The 22535-nt window shown below is 29.1% G+C and overlaps 2 protein-coding genes across 2 annotated transcripts in view; one reads left to right on the top strand and one right to left on the bottom strand.

The window, feature by feature from the left end:
* The window catches only part of LOC136976673 (uncharacterized), a 124198-nt gene that overhangs the window by 11679 nt on the left and 89984 nt on the right, over positions 1 to 22535 (bottom strand). The gene's annotated exons all lie outside the window — the stretch shown is intronic.
* The window catches only part of LOC136976604 (myosin heavy chain, non-muscle-like), a 79352-nt gene that overhangs the window by 28317 nt on the left and 28500 nt on the right, over positions 1 to 22535 (top strand). Inside the window, 9 exon segments of the mRNA XM_067271940.1 lie at positions 3455 to 3611; positions 16816 to 16843; positions 16928 to 17033; positions 18501 to 18527; positions 18677 to 18769; positions 18846 to 18909; positions 21229 to 21327; positions 21420 to 21563; positions 21643 to 21857. Of these exon segments, the coding sequence (XP_067128041.1) occupies positions 3455 to 3611; positions 16816 to 16843; positions 16928 to 17033; positions 18501 to 18527; positions 18677 to 18769; positions 18846 to 18909; positions 21229 to 21327; positions 21420 to 21563; positions 21643 to 21857 (933 nt within the window).

Genomic DNA, 22535 nt, shown 5'->3' with positions numbered 1-22535 from the left:
AAAAGTACCAGAGAGCCGCATATATGTAATATACATATGTATAGGTCCTATACATATCCTATATAAATGTGCGAAATACGACACACGACGGGGGCGCCTGTAGCAGCCGTTTTTGGCATAACGTTACACGGAGGGACGGACACGCATTCAATATATAGATATGCTTCAAATGCTTTCACTCGCATGCGACTCATACTGATCAATGAGAGTGTGGTCATGTGCGGACGGGCTTAAGAGTGGTAGAGAGTATGCCGTACGAATCGAAGTTTGTTCGGCGGCTCTATCTCGTAAACTCATAAGTTATAAGGCTGCTTGAGATGAGGTGAAATTGGAGTTTATGTCAGAAGAGCCGCAAACGTCTATGCAAAGCGCCGCTCCTGCCAACCCCTGGTCTAGTAGATGAAACCACTGAACACTAGTAGTTGGTCACAGGTTTATGAGCTGGCCACATGGTGTTTTCTCCATGTGTGTAACACTTAAATAGGTGCCAGTTTGCCATTGAAAATTCTCCCAGGAGGCATCTCCTTGTGGCAGATTAACTTTATGCTGTATTGCCTTATCCTATCAAACCAATCCAATTTTTGCACTTTTCCAGTTACAGAATATTTGAGTTGTCATTGCTTATTCACTCTTTTCCTGATTGTCTTCTAAATTTTGCATAATGTAATGGATTTGAGTGAAATCAAGATCCGTATCTTAGTATATCTGACATACAAATACAGTAGAGAGTCGTTTATCCGAATCAATTGGGGGCTGGGGTTGTTCGGATAAGTGATTTGTTTGGATAACTGATTATGTACGAAAAAATATATTAACCTATCTGATGTTGAAATTTTTCTCCGTTGCGTGTTGCTTCGTGTTGAATTTTCATCAATTTTAAGCCTAACAAAAATTTTTATAACAATAATTGAGGCTGTCGTATCGTTAAAAATTATTTCTTTATTTTGTACAAACAAAATAAATATATTTAAAAATATAAAAACAAAAAAATTATACTTTAGAAGTAAATCTAGTATTAAAAAGTTCAATTCAGCACGACACAGTCTAACTGGAAAGCGTTCGGATAACCGGGGTTCGGATAAACGACTCTCTACTGTATACCAATGTTTTTAGATTATGGTTGATTATGTTTGAATTAATTTGAAATGAATAAAAAATATAACAACGAAAGTATTTTGTAAGAAATGTAAAAATAAATAAATAAAATGAAGGTTATTAAGAACTTATTTAACGTTACAACATCAAGATACAATATTATGTTGTATCTTAAATTGGAAATTGAAAAATATGCTATCAGAGTCAACCTGAAGAAAAGTGAGACCTAGTGTAAAATTCTCTTGAGAGGACTTGTGGAAAAAGTCAAGCAGGATTTTTTATTAAATGATTGATTAAACAGTTTTAAACAAAACTAGCAACTGTTTATTCGGATATTGTCACAATGCCGGGCTGCAATTTTTAATTAATTTAAAAAAAAAATGTATGCTCTTGATTTTAAGTGTCTTACCGTTGTACATCGTACTTTTCCTGTTAACAGTAGTGTCATGCCAGTCATCTATATAACTCCGTTCTGGAGAAAATTTTTGAATTTTTAAATAATGTGGCTTCCAATCAAAACCACAAGTTTATATTTAGTTAATTGGGGTCTCTGGCTCTTAAGTTTTCTGTATCTAGTTTTGACTTTCATCTACCTAACTCCAATCTCAAAATTAAGGAAGGACAGAAAGACAGACAGACACAGATGGATGCCAGTAGAAATTTAAAGGTCTGCAGTTTGAAAGTTGCAACCCAATTAATTTCTATTATTAAGATAACTTTTTTAATTACAGAATCAGCTCTAAGAATGTCAAAATTTTAAAGGAATAAATTTTGCAATGCTTCTTATTCATTAAAATACGAGAGACATTTCCAATATATTTTCTAAGATTTGTATTAAGAATTTATTGATTTTATTGGCAATTATGTTTAAAAATATAAAAAAAGTTTGTTGAGTAATTGGAAACATGAAAATTCTATAAAAGTTCACAAAGCTTTGAATATTTTTGAAAAAAATTTAAAAACAGTCTAATTTTTATGATTATCTTATGCGGATTAGAAAATAATGAGTACTAAATTAAATATTCAGTTGTTGTTATTATTTGTAAAATTATTTAAATGAAAATTTGGCTGTTAGCGTTTATATTATGTAATCTGTTGTCTTTTATTTAATAATAAATATGCAAAGAATTTTGAAATAGTAAAAAAATAAATAAAATGAAATGCATTTTAGAAATTAAATTTTATCTATAACTATCTTATAATTTCAAAAATATGAACAAACTTCTCAGTATTAAACATTTATTCTCTCATTGGTTATAAAAGTTATCATTGACATTTTTGATAAGTATTCTTTAAATATGTTAACATCCTCTGTCACAGCAACTCTTTAAACTATTTATAATCATACAGTCTCAATTTTTATTGTACTCTACTTCCTAACTTTGATGGCTTTCTCTTTAGTTTTATTGTTCTAGTGATGGATTGGAGCAGATCTGAAAATATTTAGGATAATAAATTACAATATGAAGGGTGAATTTATACTGAATATCCTTCAATATATTGTAATTGTACTATATGGTGAATAATGTTTCGTTCTCAGCACAAAGTGTAGAATTCAAGATTTTGTATTAAAACTTATTTTTAATAATGGGATTCAAAATGTAATTAATTTATTTGAACTTTCTACAATTTAAGTTTTTTATATTTTTAAACTTAAGTAATTTAAATGTTTTTAAATTCACTGTCAAAGGTGCATAGAAAAGATTCAAAATTTTGAACAGTTACAAGTTAATCTTTATTATTGTTTCCTTCATTCAAATCAAAAGATAACCTAAAATTTTTTCATGCTAGTAAAAATCAGATGTTCCTGAGGTTCCACATATCCATTGATACAACAAACAGTATTTTGCCAATGAGAAAAATCGTAATATAAACTAAATAGTAGTGTGACATGCAGGCAGTACAAGTGGCAAACTATGGAAAGTTCAATGTGACACACTGGGATATCACACACATGTCAATCAACATGTTAAACATCATAAATTGAATGTTTAGATATTAGAGTATTACATACATTTTTAATATTCTTCCTCTGCGGCACTAAGAACATGTTTGTTTATGCTAATCATAGGTTCAGTATGGAAACAGTTGTGTAGACATATGGTAAGAATCAGGCTAACCATCCATAATTCTTGAGAATCTGAACTTGATTTGAACCCAGGTCTCTCAGTGTCAAGTAAATATCTAGGCTATCTAACCATTATAAGCATTTAATTTGATATTTTTAATATTATACAGGTATATTTGTTAATCTATTATATTACTAAGATTAGAGATTATATTTTATATAAAGATTAATCTAAGATTGCATTATTTTATGTTAAATTTATTTTATTTAATATACTTACTTTTGTTTCAGACATATTCTGGACTTTTTTGTGTAGTTGTAAATCCATATAAAAAGTTTCCGATATATACAGAAAAAGTAATCGAATTATACAAAGGTAAAAAACGACACGAAGTTCCACCGCACATATTTGCTATTACTGATGGCGCATACAGGAGTATGCTTCAAGGTTTGTACTTTGCATGCTTTGTAGGATTTGAATATTATATTGCTCTTAATTTTTAATTGAGCTCTGACTATTTTATTAGCATAAAATGATTTCTTCAAGTTATCAAAATTTGTTTTTAATCACTATAACTAGCACAAATGTTTTTGATGCTTTGATTTTTCAACAGAAAATCCTCAGATCTATACAATTAAAAAAAAAACTAAGTTTTGTAACTTTATATACAATTTTAAGCTTAATTTCAATATAATTTTATTAGAAGACATATGTAATCTATTTTGTCTTAAAATTGTTTTAGATAAAATCACTTAACTTTTTTTCTGACTCAGTCATTGAATTGAATCATTAGGAATCCAGTTACAGTAAACGCCCGTACAATGTGCAACTAGAACATATGCAAAATTCGAATTTTGTCATTCATAGGTATACTTTTTTTTTCCAACTTTTAGGCCAAGGTTTAAACTTGCATAAATTGTGTGATAATGCAGGTTTCGGTAATGCGATTTACTATCACACACAATGTTTTTCATTGATATGAAAAAATTTAGAAATTTTTGAATAAAAATTTACAATCTTTATATAAATTTCATTATAGTTATGTATTATTACTATATCTTTGTAAGGGTACGACTAAGCAGATGCGAATTTAGAGTGAGCAAGAGGTTGCGAGCGATTTAGTTTTTGCAAGGGAAAACCATGCACAAGCGAGAAGCGAGAAATAATGCTGGCGAGAGCGAGTTTCTGGTTCTTGAACATATCTGACAGGTTTTGATATTTGAAGCGTGCAATGCCATAAGGTTGTAAATGCCATTTTTCTCAAAATTCGTTTTATTGAAGAAATGAATTTTAAATGCAATGTTTTTTCCTACAAAAAAATATTGTGGCGATTGTGGCGCTCTAAGTGGCTATATTTTGAAGATGACGTTATGTGCAAGTCATAACGTTTTAAGCGCCAAAGCGCAAGCCACGTGACTTTTGGCGCGTAAAATGTTACGGTTTACTTTTACATCATTTTGTTATTCCAATTTGTAACGCAGTGAGTTTTTTACGAGTGAAATGAATTCCTTAAAGTATGAAATACCTAAAAGAAGAAAGAAATGTGCAGAAAAATGGAAGAAGAACATTCGAAAGAAACAAAAAAATAGTGGCTTAGAGTACATTTCTCCCAAAGCACAGAAAGTTAATCCGAGAAAGGATCCACCAACAGGGGTAAGTAAAAGACTTAATACTTCAAAAATATAGACGTAGATTTGAGATTTGCAAGATATGGATAGTTATTGTGTCTATGCATGGGTGAACAACTTGTATATGACTGTTTCCAACAAGTTTGTCAAACTTTTTGTTTACGTTACAGGTGACATACAAGTGTTCCTTCGCTTGCAAAAACGTAACGTTGGCTTACCGTCAGGAACTCTTCCAACAATTTTATGAACTGGCTGACTACAATAAGCAACAGAGTTATCTTCAAAGACTTGTTCATCCCCAGATGATAAAAAGGAGACGATATGGGAAGTACCACCATTCTTCTGGAAGTAGAAGGCAACACTCTTTCAGTTATCATTTGCTTCTTCCCGGTGGAAGTGAAATAAGAGTTTGTCTTAAGACTTTGTGTAATACATTCAGGGTTACTGCAAGAAGAATTCAGTTGATTAGAGAAAAGATTTTGGAAGGAAAAATGGATGCTACTGATCAAAGAGGAGGCCAGCGAAAATGTACTGAAAAGCAGTTGTGGACGGAAAAAATAATTGAGCACATTAAGAGTTTTCCAAGTGAAGAAAGTCATTATGCTCGAGCCAAAAGTACAGATAAAATGTACTTATCACCTGATCTCAATGTTAGCAGAATGTATAGAGCCTTCCTTGAGAAATATTGTCAACAGTATGCTGGGAGCAAAGCCCCAGTTACTCGACAATGGTACAATGAAATTTTCCTGACCAAATTCAATCTGTCTTTTCAAAGACCTCGCATGGACACTTGCTCAACTTGTGACCGCCTTGATGTACGAATAAAAGCTGGTGATGCATCAGCAAAAACAGAACTGGAATTACATCATTACAGAGCTGAAGTAACCACAAAAGACATGTCTGATGACACAAAAAATGCTAAAACCTCAGATTTGTATGTTTTATCTTTTGACTTGCAGCAGCAAATGTATATACCACAATTAACACACACTGAAATGTATTATGCTCAACAATTGGCATGCTACAACCTTGGAATTCACGATTCAATTAAAGAGAAAGGATGCATGTGTTTGTGGAGTGAGAATTTTGGAGGAAGAGGGTCTTTGGAAATATCATCCTGTATATACCATTATATTACTACTGAGGCTGCTATTGGTGACCGAAAGAAGCTGACTTTGTGGACAGACAATGGTGTTGGTCAAAACAAAAATCAATACGTGATAGCCATGTATCTGGTGTTATTGGCCAATAATGTATTTTCAGAAATAACACATAAATACTCTGTAAAGGGTCAGACATTTCTCAGCTGTGATCGAGACTTTGCTCTAATTGAAAAACGGAGGAAAAAATGCAAAGCCTACACACTAAAGGATCTTGTGGACATCATTAAAAGTGCAGGGACCAAAAACCCTTTTACCTGCATCGTATTTGAGAAATTTCATGACTTTAAATCGATTGCCCACGCATTTTTGAATACAAAAGACCTGGGAATCTCAACAGCATCCCAAATTAGACTCTCATCAAATAACTTTGGTAAAGTTATGATTGCTAAAGATGGAGGTAAAGCAGCAAGATGGTGCACTGGGCTTAATGTGCTGAAAGATGGAGTTAGCATTGATGATTTCAAAAATCTTCCACTTCCTCTTGCTCGCTCCCATTTTGGGATTCCTCAAAAGAAGAAACCTGACATTGGTAAAATGATACCATTTTTAAATCCAATAGCACAAACCTATTTCAAGGAGATGCTAGCAGAACCGGATAACTAAATGCCAGTTTATTAATAGTTAACCTGTCACTTTATTATTTGATATTTCAAAATGATATTTGGACTTCCATTAATCTTTCAAATTTGAAGTTTTTAAATACGTTTTAACTTTTATTACACTAAATTAATATCTTATTGATAAAGATTACAGCCCAGTTCAAGTCATTAATAGATTATTGTCAGTTTTTAATGTTAAAATTGATATTGAATTTGTAAATTGTGTTTAATAATTTAAATGTAAGTTTTTGGTATTCAAAACTGTTTTTCAGCTGTAGAAACATTAATTTTATGACTGCAATCGTTTTTGGCATTTACAACTTTATGCACTTGCACAATTTTGGCATTTACAACGTTATGGCTCTAACCCTGTTTTTAAACTTTTTTTGTTACCTTACTATTATTCGTAGGTGTTTGAAATTAAACCCAATGTTTTATTCCAAACTATAAATTGTTAAAATAATTGTTCTAGCATTTGATTAAAGTTTGTTCATTAGAAAAAGTGTTTTTTCTCTCTCCTGAAAAATTTGTTTTTTGGCATTTACAACCTTATGGCATTGCACGCTTCATTTATTGCGTTTTGCCTCTTCTCGCCACATATTCTCGCTTGCATCTGCATAGTCGCACTCTAATAGTTAAATTTTAAATACAGTAGTGAACCGAAAATCGGAATCAATTGGGGACTGGGGTTGTTCAGATTAGCGATTTGTTCCGCTTATGGTTTGTGTACAAAAAAATATATTAACCTGTCTGATGTTCAAATTTTTCTCCGTTGCGTGTCGCTTCGTGTTGAATTTTCGTCGATTTTAAGCCTAACGAAAATTTTTATAATAATAATCGAGGCTATCGTATTGTTAAAAATTATTTCTGCATTTTGTACAAACAAAATAAATATATTGAAGAATATAAAAACATGAAAATTATACTTTAGAAGTAAATTTAGTATCAAAAACGTTCGATTCAGCACAACACAGTCCGACTGAAAATCGTGCCGATTACCGGCAATTCTGATTACCGGGGTTCCGATTTACGAGTCTCTACTGTATATGCATTTTCATAAGTGACCGTTTAAAAACTCAAATCATTCTTAAAATTTATGAATGCTTTTTAAAAGTTTGTATCAATAGTTGTTAGTAAATAGTAAAGTAATCATATATGTTTTATTTTTATTAATGAATTAATATTGGGTTTTCATAATTGTAAACGACATTTTACATAAATGTCATAAGATCTCTAAATCTATATCTGGTTATATATTATCAACTATAATAATTCATCATATATTATTAAAATTAAGATGTCATTATTTTTTCTTCAGTAAGTAATTTCTAATCCAAACAATATAAAGTTAAATGAACTTGGAGATAAGTAGGATTTCTAGAAATGTGTTATAAATTATGGAGGGGAAACTTTAATTATATTACATTGTCTTGATACTGTAAGAGCATTCTCTTAAAAATGTCATCTTTGGTTTTCATATGAATTAAGATACAATTCAGTGATATGAATTTATCATCAAACTGTGCAATCATTCTATACTTCTTTGCTGTTAACTAATTTATATTATTGAACTGTCTTATTTTATTATTTCTGATAATTACAACAATTATAAAAAAAATTTGTTTGGATTCATTTGGATACATGACAGTTGGATGAAAAGTTTCTAGTCTAATCAGGAAGTACTTATCATATGTGGTAGAAACTGTAAGATTAGTCTTCATAGCCTCTATGATGTACTGTACCACAACAAGTCCAGTTATGGATTGTGCAAATATTATTTAATTTGCATCACTCCTGTTAGGACAAACTTTTTATCCAACTCTTGTATTTGAGATGGTAACAAATAATAAGTATAAGTAAACTATTAGTGAATATAATGTATTAATTAAAAATAAAACAAAAGGAAAAAAGATTTAAAATAATAAATTTTAAATTTTTGACATGTTTTTTGACCTATTCAGATAATAAACTACCAGTTTAAAGTAAGGAATCTAAATTTTAAAAAAATCTGTTTTCAAACCCTTCACCATCGTCATTGATTTTGTATTGCATGACAGTTTATTATAATGTGATTTGACTGATTTCAGATTGAATGAAATACTTTTGACACTCAAGACTCATTGTTATTTCTTTCTGTACTATATCAATAATCAATCTTGCACCTTCCTTCCATCTTCCAGCTATATTAATTAAAAGCAAACATTTTTGGCTTAGTTTACAGACCTGTTTCAGGTTCTACACATTCATATTGAATTGTTTACTGAATGTTCCAAATCATTGTTCATAAAAAAAAAGTCAGTTTAAATGTTAGAACATTCCAGTTTTGGAACACTCAGTAAATCGTTCAATTTGAACATGCAGAACCTAAAACAGGCCTGTAAACTAGGCCAAAAAAATTGTTTTTAATAAATATTGCTGGAAGATGTAAGGAAGATGTGACATTGATTATTTAATTAAATGTTCCATTACTGGTTTTATCAATAAAGCCTATATCGACGACTGCTCCTTGTATGATACATTACTGAAAAAGTCAATAGCTTTTAATTCTTTAAAATCCACATTGATTATTGTTAGGACAAGTTCCAGCTTCGAACTCATTGTGCTATAACATTTCATATTTTGCTAATTCTATAAAAATTGTTAATAGATTTCTAAAATATTTTAAAATTTAATTAATAGAAAGACCAATAAGATATAAAGAAAATTTTCTTCTTCTTAATATTGTATGGCTGTTGTGAGAATTGTCAAATGCTTACTTGAAATAGGCATCAAGTAACATACATAATAATTACAAATAGAAATTAGTATTGACTTTCATCAAATACATAACTGAGACAAAATATCAATGCAGAAATGAAGTCCTAGATGACTGAGGTGGTAGTTAAGATATATGCCTATCACTTTGTAAGTATTGTTTTCAAATTTATATCAGATCTGTAAGAGGTTTTTAGGATAGGCTCTGATTCAGATATAGCTGAGTGAGAAGTTCATCACATAGGTCAAGCCTGCAGTATGAAAGCTAACTTGTAACAAATAGGATAAAGGTCTTCTCAATACCCAATGCATAAAAAACAAATTATTATATAAATAAAAAAGTATTAATTTCTTTACAAAATTTCTGAATCAATTGATCAGAAAAAAATGACAGACTTCATAATTGAGATGTGTGTGTCTATAGAATAAGTTTTTGAGGTTGATGTTTTTCATTATCTGATTTTACGATAAATTATACAGTCACTAGATTTTTAGACAAAGTAGTTTTTTCCTTCATTATGGTATTTTAACAATTCAGAATTTTTTTTTCTCTATATTTATATTATCAGTTAATGATTCATAATCACTGAATTATGTCATTGTTTTTGAATTCTCTTCACTTTTATCTTGTCGTTGTCACTATATTCTGATAAAAATATTAAAATTTTAATATCTGTATTTGAAATTCTTTTGATAAAAAGTGATATCTATAAAAATGTTGACGTGAACAAAAATATAAGTTTCTGCAAATTTTAGAAAGTTCAATAAGCAGAACTTGGAGATATACACATTCGGTGATATAATCAAATATATATTATAACTATTATACTATTTCTCTAACCCTGTATGTTTTTAGATTTCATTTATTACTAATTTTGCAAATAACTGTAGCAAATTAATGTTTGCCGGCCAAGTGACTAAATCAGAAAGATACCCAAGTTCAAATAAACCCAAATTTTCAGAAATGAAATAACCTAAATATGTGTGTTCCTGTTCCGTATCACCCAGCTGCTCTCATTGTTGATCAAATTGAATCCATGATGGACACAATTAAAACGATCTCTTGGTATCCATTGAGTGGACAATTAAAAAATGAAGGAAAATAAGAGAAAATTTGTTTTTTTGAGATATGAATAAGAATGTTCAGCATTCTTATTCATATCTTTTTAACCCCAAACATTTCATTCAATAGTTTAACAATTTCTTTATTAGTTTATTATAAGTAGTAATAATATACAGTTTTATAAATGTCTGCTTTAATAATAATTAAATGAATAGGCAAAAATTTAAAACGAATGATGTTTTTATATATACAATATATTAAAAATACTAAAATCCAGCAATGAGTTGTGTAACTTTCTGGCTGTTACGAGTTTTTATTTCTAAAAAAATTCTAGATTATTAAGAAAAATAAAGAAATAAAATTGTGTGTGGTGCCATCTGTTATGGGATTTTGTTATAAAAACGTTTTATATTTTAAATTTTAAGCTTATAAAATGGCAAAAAGCTTAATTTTGAAGATAGGAATGAGTTTTATGGTAAAAGTAAATGTTACAGCAAATAAAATCTTCATTAAGTCCTATCCCTCTTGAGATATGATACATAACCCCCCTCTATCTTCCTACACAATCGACCTTTAACCACCAAATTTTAATGGCATCAGTTCCCTTATACAAGCCATTATGACAAATTTTGTTTCTTAATCTATACCCCGTTCTGAGATATTAAAAGAAATAAATGCCCACACACATTATATATACAGGTATACCTCACCTTACGTCGGTAGTTGGTTCCAGGAGAGGTGACGTAAGTCGAAGTTCGACGTCAAGTCAACTTCGACTTACGTCACAATTTACAAGTGAAGAAATCGACATTATAAATAATATAATGTTAAGCAGACAGCAAAATAAACTCATTAATAAACTAATAAATTATTCTAAAAAATATTTAAATAATTGTCAGAACTGGGAGAATAAAATAATTACAGAATTAATTATAAAAAAAAATTCTTTTGTCGATATAACACGCAGTAAAAAAAAAATTTTGTACATACATCAAAAATAGTGCGATATAAACTGATTTAATTAATTACTAATTCATAGAGAAGCCAAAAATACAAAATTCATATATTAATATTTGCTTAACCGAGTCACGATATTTTTTAGAACTTAGAAGCAGATTGACAAAAGAATCAAATTAACATTATCTAATTTAAAGTTTGCAAACTAAGCATTTTGTTTGTAATTTTTTTATTTGACCTGATTCTGGACAATCCTTGAATTAATTTGGCTGGTATTCAATAACTAAACCTGATTACCCAGTAAAAAATGTGTTAATTCGGATGCTGCGTTCAGTAGTGAAATATTATTTAGTAGTAGTAGTAGTAGTAGTAAAGGCGACAATCGTGCCTTTGTATTAATAAATTTTTCTTATTTTTAACTTCATAATTTCTAATTGTTTTATTGTAAGATGCTTTTATGGAAAATTATAAATAGGGAGTACATAAAATAGAAATAAAAAAATTATTTAAATATTTTTATTGTGTACAGAATAATATGATTAATTGCAAGAAAAATTAGCATAAAATAATTTAAGAAATTTACTAACCAAACCAATTGATAAATTAATAAATAATTTTAATAAAATGCTAAAATAAATGACACAGCAAACAGCAGTGATATATTTTTATCAGTGTACTTGTAAGTAATCATAATTTCCTCTCCTTTATCTCCAATATTTTTATATATTTATCTGGATCCTATTCCGATTTTTTTTTTAAATCAATATTTTAAGAACTTAGTTTTTAGAAAATTAATAATGAAACATTTATAAATTCTTTTAAAAATTTATCACTATTCACTTTTATTTGTTATATATAATTGACTACATGGGATTTTTCTCTTAAAATAAGTACAGTAGAGCATCGATTATCCGATATAATTAGGGACTGGGGTTGGTCGGATAACCGAAAAGTATGAAAAAATACATTATTAGTATAGTGTATTAGGCCTGGTTTAAATACTAGCCTCCCTTCATGGTCGAGCCAGTGCTGCCAGCTAAATCATGCAAAAATTTAACAAAAATAATATTAAAGTAGCCAAGACATAACCAAATATTGTAGCGCCACATCACTAGCGGACATTTGAATTTGCCGACTACAACGCGGTCGGTTAACCGATAAATCGGTTAATCGGGGGTCGGATAATCGATGCTCTACTGTATTGATTTTTTATTTTTTGCTTATTACCAAAAAAATCAATACTTATTTTAAGAGAGAAATCTTTATTGGTGATAAACTATTAAACGATTTTAAAAATCTAATTTGAAGTTTATATTTATTTTTAAAAAGTAAAATCAAATGAAATGCCAAATTACTAAGCTATTATATGGTTGAATTAATGATTAGAAACTAATTAGACATGCAATAGTCCTATAATTTGGCACTTCATTTTGTTTTACTGATAAAAAGGGTTTAGAGATGTTATATTTTTAAAAAGTACATTTCATATAATATATTATGAAGAAATGGAGGTTAAAAAAAACCATATTCTCTTAAAACTGTCCCATTATTTGTGTGTTAAATAGAAAATGAATTATTTGTGTACTTGACTATGTGCGCTAAGATGTTAGCCTAATGCTGTGGTGATCTAGATTTAAACTTGATTAAAATTCCTATAATTTTATCAGGAATAAGGTCAAGTATCATTTCTCATCTCTTGTTCATGGTGATAGATCCCATTAGCGCTCAGATCTACCTGTAATTGTAGACGACCTTATAACTTGTGTGCTAGTTCTTTCTCATTTACTAATCACTATTCACATGTGAAAATTTAGTTATATTTTTGCTTTGTATGAACGACTGAATGAAATGAAATCAATATATTGAATAAAGTCGAGAGAGAACAGTAAAGGATTAGTTGATGAATCATCAGAATAATTCCAACAATTTTATTGATTAACACACTCTTGTATTTTAGCAAATTTTAATGATTTCTACACACAAAAAGAGTACACGAATCCAGAAGTTTGACATATATTTAATAATTTTTAATGAAAGACCAATTTGGATGCATATGAAATTGTTTTTGAATATGAATTACATCAAAATTTCCCAATTTATGAAAGCACATCTCAAATAGTTGTGATAATGAAAGCAAATTTCCAAAAATTGTGATCTGTCATCTTAAATTGGAGACTTAATGTAAGCTGTAATGTGTAGATCCATGCCATTGAAGAAATAATTGCAGATCCAGACAGAAAAATCTATTTCATTATTACATATGATACGAATAAAAAATTGTTTTCAAAAATAAGCTGTTTATCATATAGGAAAACTGATTTAGTAGCTTAGATGATTGACATTTTGTTAAGAAAAAGTTCGTTTAAGAGTTAAAAGAATTAAATTTTTCTGATTGGAAGTAATTTCCATATGTCGCAAACTAATTTATTATTGCTCTTTGTAGCACTGATAGAATTTTCGTAATAGATTGGGTTTATTATTGGTTATTTAAGATGTCTTTCATTTCTAGTTTTTAAATAATTGTTTATGCACATTTGGATAAAACTAGATAATTTTTTCGTGTGTGTGTAAATTCTATTCTGTTTATATAAATTCCGTACGGATATGCCATTGATATTAATTCAACTACTATACTGTTCGACATGAAGATATTTTACTTCTATAATTATGTTCATCATTTTGGCAAGAATAGTATCTGTAAAAATTTCCAATAGTGTAGAGCAGTTGTTCTCAAATATGATTTACTGATCACTGGCATATGCTAGTGATACACATCTGAGCGAGTGATTTTTTACAAAATATAATTTTCTGCTGCTTAGTCAGAGAAAAGAACATTTTCAACATCACTTATATCTTATGATAGGTTACTAGACAGACCAAATATTTTGGCACAAGGTCTGTCATTATCTAAGATGATATTTACAGGATAAAAAGTGGACAAGGACATAGGTAGTCTGCTGTCTGTGAATTGATTTAAGTGATCTGTGGATTGATAACTGAGAACCACTATTGAATAAGTGTTCTGAAAATAGAACTCTTCACAAGATTTTTATGTCAGTTTTACATATTATTTATTTCTTTTAGTCTTGTTATGCAGATTTTTTTTTTTTAAAGTAAGTCACCATCTTTATTAAGTAGAAGGAAAGTATTTTATTTTAGACTTTTTAGTTCTATTTATCATCATCATACGGGAACTTTTTGTTGGAAATATAATAAGTGTTATAAATCTTGATATTTTAGTGATTTGAATATATGATACATTGGGATTTAAAATTAATATTTAATGACTGATATAGATCTTGATTCCATCCTTGGCGACCAATACAAAGTTGTTTAACTCCGTTAGAAATTCTATTAGTATGATCCCGGTGACAAAAATCTGACAGTTACTGTTTTCTCAACTAACATCACAAGAATAAATTTCAGTTGACTAAACAACAGGTCAGATTAGTGTTGCTCTTTGTGTAATACATTATATAAAAATGTTCTTATCAAACTTACGAATCAAGAATGTAATTATTGACTTGTGTTTAAGATTTTTACACACCCATTTTGAATTCATATTTCTTTCAATAGCTTCTTCTGTTATAATGCATGTTTCTAATGCACAAAAATCTTTATATGCAGTAGATAAAAAGGGAAATAAAATTACTAAAATGTGAAAGCATGTTAGCTGATGCATTATTTTTCATAAGGTGACTGTGCTTTGCACTTTCAAGCAGCATCAAGTGAACACAAAAAGTGCCAAGCAGTTAAACACACTGATCTGTGGCAGAATACACACAAAACTTATTCATTGCATCTTCTCTTATCCTAGTTTACTTGTGCATTGCTCTGCAAGCATGTATCATTGTTCTCTAAAATTTGGTACATTTCTTCATAAAAGTATTTACTAGGACATTGCACAACTTTGTCATATCGCAATAGAATTAGAGCTGGAAGAAAAGAAGCAATCCCTGCACCTGTTAGGCATAGAAGAGGGGCTCCTTGTACAATACCTGATGGATGCAGATAGGTGAACTTTGCACTTGCTGCCACAGAAGGGGCTATCTTTTTACCTGCAGGCCATGGCAGAAATGATCCTTGCGCTGGCCAGGTAAGGATATCTGATCCAAGAACAAAGCAGTCAATAATGATTACTTTGTTCATGTGTTTTGTTCATTTTTGGCACCTGTTTTCTGTTAGGCATATGTAATATTGCTTGTATTTTTGACCCCTAGGCCTAAATTCTATTAGGTGTTCTTGTCGCATCAGAGTGCATGGACATTGTCACTGTAATACCTGTGTATATTGAAAACAAAGTCATGAACTTCTATTTTTACTTTCTTGGCTCTGTTATAAATAACAAAGGGAAAGTATGGCGATCAGTCAAAAAAAATGACCCCCCTCTCAAGATTTTTGTTTTTGGAGTTAGAGAATCTTGAAACATTGAGAAATGCAAAAATATTCAGAGTTATTTTTGTGTGTGGGGGGCACGATTTTGTTTACCCTCTTTGAAGCTTAATAACTCCTGTACTTCGAAAATTTTTTGAAATTTTGCAGGAAGGTTCGTGTATTAGACAAACTGATGCTATTAAATTTTGGTGGTTTAAGGTCGATGAGGTGGGGAGATAAAGGGGGTCGTGTGTCATATCTCAAGTAGGGTTGGACTTAATGACAATTTTACTTGTTATTAGCATTTACAATTTTTTATAAAGCTTATTCCTACCCTCAAAATTAAGCTTTTTGCCATTTTATAACAATTAAAAATGTAAACAGTTTTTTAAATGAAATATCACTACCAGAACTTTAAATGTTACCAGGAAAGTTAAGCGAATTGTTGCCGGATTTTTTTAATATTTAAATTGATTCACATTACATTTCTGTATTCCTCGTCTCAATTAATGGAAAATGGCAAAGTTTAATCAAAATCAATCAAACGGATTTTGAGGACAAACACAATTCTGTAAGCCTCATAGAAAAGAACTTTGCTAATGCTCCGCTTCAATTACATCATTTCAAAAATGAGTAAGTGTCCTGGTTATAAAATTTCAAGTAATGAACAAAAGAGGAAAGCTTTAAGTATTGAGCAGAAGTTTGAAATACCAAAATGTCTCATAAGATTGTACAGGTTTTGAATGTTCTCTTTCTTTCTTTATTTTTCCTGTAAGCCCTGTTATTTTATGATACATATTCTATAATGTGATGATTTTTAGGAATATATACCGTATTATAAGAGAAATGTCTATACTTGTATGAGAAAATAACTAGTCCCATATTTAAATCTTCCTGTTATGATTAAAAAAACTTTTCTCAAGAAATGGAAATGTAATAATCTGTGCACATTGTAATAAAACTAGGGTTTAAAATTATATATTTAATTTAATTAATTATCAGAAGTAGAGTGATGAAATGATTAAGTTAGCTAAATTATTATTTGGTATTAATAAATTATGTTTAAAATTAATCAATAACTTCATACATTTTAATTATTAATTATTTTATTAGATCGTGAGGACCAATCCATACTTTGCACGTAAGTTTTACATTAAATATATAATTAAATAAGTAATGGTGATGGATTTTGTTTTAACGAAAATCTTGCAAATTAAATTTTTAGTGGTGAATCCGGTGCGGGTAAAACCGAAAATACGAAAAAAGTGATTCAATATTTAGCATATGTGGCTTCCTCCAAACCTCGTACTTCCGCAGCAGGTATACATTCGGTAAGTTTATTTATTTTTTAAAAATATTTAGTTTTCATAAAATACAGATTGTGTATAAGATATATAAAATGCTCAGAAATTACTCAAAATATATAAACATAAATTTTAAGTACAAAATATAAGTAATAACAATAAAAAATGAGTGCTAAATGCTATAAATTTATTATTTATGCTACAATACTGAGGTTGAGGCCAAAGTTTTAAACGCGAAAACGTGTACGTCGGACATTCGGCGCCACTTTCCTGTAAGCCTAGAAGTTTGACAATGGCATTTGGAATGTCGAGCATCATTCCACTGACTTTCCAAATGCCATTATAAAACTTCTAGGCTTACAGGAAAGCAGCACCAAACGTCCGACGTACACTTTTTCGCATTTAAAACTTCGGCCTCAACCTCGCTAATGACAACTAATCTTTTAATTAATAAACATTCCAAGCAGACTAAAACATTGTTGCTTGATTACTTTATTTAATGACAATAAAATTATTAAAATAATGACGATATTCAAATTTTATGTAAATTTTCTATCAACTAAATGTTACTATATACTCTTCAAAGACTGCGTAGATTTGCACTATAGACTCTAGTATACCTTTTAAACACAGCCGTTTATTGCTAATATTCTAACGTTTTCGGTTATTTTTAATAACCTTTCTCAAGAACAGTTACATTCGAATGCGGTCGTAAAAATTTGAACACGTCGCCAATCGAAAACGAGCTTTTGAAAATGATCGAAAACGAGCTTTTGATTTTCAAAAGCTCGTTTTCGATTGGCGACGTGTTCAATTTTTACAACCGCATTCGAATGTAACTGTTCTTAAGAAAGGTTATTAAAAATAACTGAAAACGTTAGAATATTAGCAATAAACGGCTGTGTTTAAAAGGTTTATGTAAATTTTCTATCAACTAAATGTTACTTATATTAAAGTAGATAGCATGCACGAAATTAGATTTTAACTTTCTGGTTAAATTATATATTTAATTCATGATCTAAAATATTTTAGATTAAAAGTTAAATGATGTAGGCCGAATGGTTATTAATGGATAGCTAAGCTGTAAATTTAATGATTTAAAAAATACAAATTGTTCATTCTCTCTTCAGTAGTTAAGTAGTAATTAATTTCAGTAGTTCTTTCTATAATAATTTTGGTTGCATTAATCAATGTACTTTTATCAGTGGATGATGATTAGTGTGTCGTTTAAACATCATCCACTGTTATAAATGCATTGATTAATTCAGCTGAGTAATTTCAGTGGTTAATTCATCCTTGTAATGTTTTTGTAATGTGTATTTGTGCTCTTACATTTATTATTCTTAAAATTTTCTTTATTGTTGTTACTTATTTCTTATTAGAGTATGCTCATATATTTTCCTTTTATTTTTATATCTATAAAACTTTGTGCATGTTAATTAGTTGTGTAGCTAATGTCTTTTATTTTCCTTGTCTATCTTTGCTCTCATCAAGTATCAACCTCCTCCTGTCAACATTATTGTGAGTATTATAAAATTCTTATACTTCACTATAATAATCTGTGTTTTTTGTATATTTGTAATACTGTAAACTTCTTTTGTTTTCAAAACATTTAAATTGTTAAAATATATTTTTAAAAATTACTCAAAATTTATTGTTATAATTTTCAGGGAGAATTAGAACAACAACTTTTACAAGCAAATCCCATTCTTGAAGCTTTCGGGAATGCAAAAACAGTGAAAAACGATAACTCTTCCAGATTTGTAAGTTTTTTTTTTTCATTTTAATTGATTAAAAATTAATCTTTTAATTAAAAATCAATTCATATTCTAATTTCAGGGTAAATTTATTCGAATAAATTTCGATGCTTCGGGCTTCATTGCCGGTGCCAACATTGAAACTTGTATCTTTTTTTATTGTTTTTTTTTATTATCAAACTTTCTTTAAATGAAAAGAAAGTTATGTCAATGTTATGATAGATTACAATGATGTGGATGAAATTGAGTTTCTTATTTCCTTTATGGACAGAAACAACAAAAATAATTGGTTTTGAGACATCTTTATGACTTTGAATTGTTTTAGTAATTGAAGTTCGTGGAATTATCAAATCGTTTTCTTATTAAAATTGCGAGACCAGCCGAGGGTATAGAGACAGGAAAGGATATCCTAGAAGGTGAAAACATTTTGATAGATGAGTCAAAGGGTAGAATTGTTTTGCCAAATAACAAATGGCTACACTTTTGTACACCGCTACCTGTAGAGAGAAACTACTATAAGCGAGAACAATTGAAAGGAGAAAATACTCTGAAATACAAGTGGCAATATAGTGGAGGAAATAATATTAGAAGCATTAGAGCATACCCTAATAGAAGACAGAAAGCGCAGGATGAAAATAATAGAGAATTAAAGGCAAAAATACATAGGAAGAAGAGAATACCCGATAAATTCAGAGCGGAGGATACAAAGCGCAAAATAGAAAATAAAGAACGACGATTACGATCTCACAAAATCATTTACAGATTTTAAATTATGATTTATGATTAACAAAATCATCCTTAAAAAATGAAAAAATAAGATTAGTTTGTATACATATTTTTACTAAAACTAGAGTTTGAAATTATTTGAATTTGAAACTATTGCGGTCAAAAGTACAGAAGTAAGTTTTTGTGTGTGTGTGGTTAACAAAATTTTGTATCTATGAAGCAAAATTTGGTTATTGAATTAGCAAGAATACTTTAAGTAACAAATATTTATTAATCCTACAGTTTTGATGTTTATAAATTTTACAATTATTGTACATTATAAAAATCAGTTAATAAACATGAACATTTTGAGAATATTTTTTTTTTTTTTTTTTTTTCAAAATAAAAATCTTTCTCTACAAAACTACTATTTTACAAACAATAATACATTTGAAAATTACTTTGATTAAATATTATATAATCTTTCTTAATACATATCTATGAATATTCTCTCTGTAAGATGTAATAATTTTGTATCAGATGGTACTTTATTGTATGAGCAGTAGGGGATAAATGTTACTAGCATGTGCACTGCTGGAGTTGAGGTTATCTCCAGCAGAGAGGAGTGAATGAAAAAAAAAAAAAAAATATATATATATTATAACACTGTTCAGTGATTTTATTAGTGTTATCTTTGATCTTAGCATCCGGTGTCAGATTGAAGAATCACCGTAAAAATATAATTAAAGTTTTATATTACAAATTAAATTATGATTTCAGTTAATTAATTACATTAATTTTTATGAGTTCAACTTTGTACACTGATACTGTTGTTATAGTTTAAACTTTTTAGAAAGAATAAATCAACATAATTTAGTATTATTGAATGAATTTATGCTAATATGTAGAACCTAATATAAACCACATGTTAATTTAATGAAGGAAACCAAATTAAAGTTAGTTCTATTGCCAAGTTGTGATTTAGATCTTGATGGCAGTCAAAGCAGTTTTACCATTTCAGTTGTATATCATAATTTATAAATAATTATTATTAGTTTTAATATCATAAAATTACGTAAAGGGGCCCTAATCTTCAGTTCCAAAAGGCTTAATCTGCTACTGCTTGGAAACAGAATAAAAAAAAAAGTAGCTCCATATGGCAAAGAAATTGCATTTGAAATAAGTTGTGTCTAGACTTGTGGAAATAGTCACAAATCAGATGTTTGTTTTATAGGAAGGGACCAAAAATATAGTTACGTATTGGAGATGGACACAGATCAGAATTGGTCACGAAATAGAGGTCTGTACAGTCTAATTCTACTGGAAAATTTTGGGGAATTTTTCTGCTGGTCACAAAGGGAAATTTTTACCGTACTTGTTTCCCACTGCTGATAGCATATTTACTTTATTATTTCAAGTTAATTCAATTGAAAAATAATAATAATAATAATAATAATAATAATCTGTTAATTTTTTTCGCTGACTTTAAATTTCTAAATTATAAATATTTACATATAACTGTCCTTAAGATTTAATAAACAGACTTAATTACAGGTGTCAAAAAACTGTTTTTATTGACAGTTTTTGCTGAATTTGTTAATATTTTAAAATCAATTGTAACCAATTACTTATGGCTGTACTGGTTTTCAGAAATGATGCAAATAGTTCCCCAACAGTTTTAAAATCATATATTTTAAATGAGATATAGTTATTAAAAAATTATAATAATAAAATTTTGTTAAATCTTTAACTTTAATCAGATCTTTTAGAGAAGTCACGTGCCATTAGACAAGCGGCCGACGAACGTTGCTTTCATATATTTTATCAGCTTCTGAATGGCACAACTCCAGAACAAAAAAGTAAGATTGAAATTTTTATTACAATTTATAAAAATTTGAATATAATTTAGTTTTAATTTTGTAATTACTAAGTAAATATATTTATTCCGTAGAAGAATATCTTTTGGAAGACATAAAAAATTATACTTTCCTTACCTGTGGTAACGTACCGGTTACGGGAGTGGATGATGGTGTAGAATTTAGGAATACGACTAAAGCAATGAGCATTATGGGTTTAAGTAACGACGATCTAAGTGGTAAAATTATCTCTTTGAAGAATTAATGAAAAAAGATAGAAAATGCGTGTATTTAATAAAATTTATTTTACCTTTATAGCCATTTTTCGGATAGTATCGGCCGTTCTGTTATTTGGAAATATGAAATTTAGACAAGAGAGAAATTCGGATCAGGCAACTTTACCGGATAACACAGTCGCCCAGAAAATCAGCCATTTATTAGGTCTTAATGTCACCGAAATCACGAAAGCATTCTTGAGGCCTCGACTAAAAGTTGGTAGAGATCATGTCACTAAAGCTCAGACCAAAGAACAAGTAAGTTTTTAACTGTTTTTTAAAAAATATCATCCATGATTTTAAGTTTATATTGCAGAAGGTCAAAATGGTTAACTTGTTTGAATACATTATATTAAAATTTATATAATTGAGTATGATTGCATTAAAAATAGTATGATATAATATTTACTTTTTATTTAAATTGATTTGGATATTAATTTCCATAGTTATTAACTTCATTTTTAATATACAAAAGTGGATAGAATGTTGCAAGTTTATAAAATGTAGATTTTCAGGCATGATATGACTACAAGTTTAATATTTAAGTCATGACATGCTCTAACATGACTTGACAAAGTAATTTCACAATTACAAAATCATTTCATGTCAATACTAGACGTATTTCTTCTTATTCTTTTGCATTATCATCCGTCCATTCAATGTTGAATATTAAACTTGTTTTTGTTTACTCTGCAATAATTTTGTCAATCAAGCTTGTGAACACTCAGAACAGTTGAGGCACGTTCATGCTTTTCTAAATGAATGAATATTTTATCTGTGCTGCTTTTAATGTTTATTATTTTTTTACAGTGTTTCAAGATATTTTCTTTAATATCATAGTTCAAAATTGGTTAATCTTTTCACTAATTAAACTAATTTTCTCAAAATATTCAATGCAAAATGCTCTTACGTTTTCCATTTTTATTTGATTCAAAG

This window comes from Centruroides vittatus, unplaced genomic scaffold (genome assembly GCF_030686945.1).
Source record: "Centruroides vittatus isolate TY-2023 unplaced genomic scaffold, ASM3068694v2 contig_1112, whole genome shotgun sequence".
Taxonomy (NCBI): domain Eukaryota; kingdom Metazoa; phylum Arthropoda; class Arachnida; order Scorpiones; family Buthidae; genus Centruroides; species Centruroides vittatus.
Note: the sequence above shows the minus strand (reverse complement) of the source record. Positions and strands in the feature narration are given on the sequence as shown.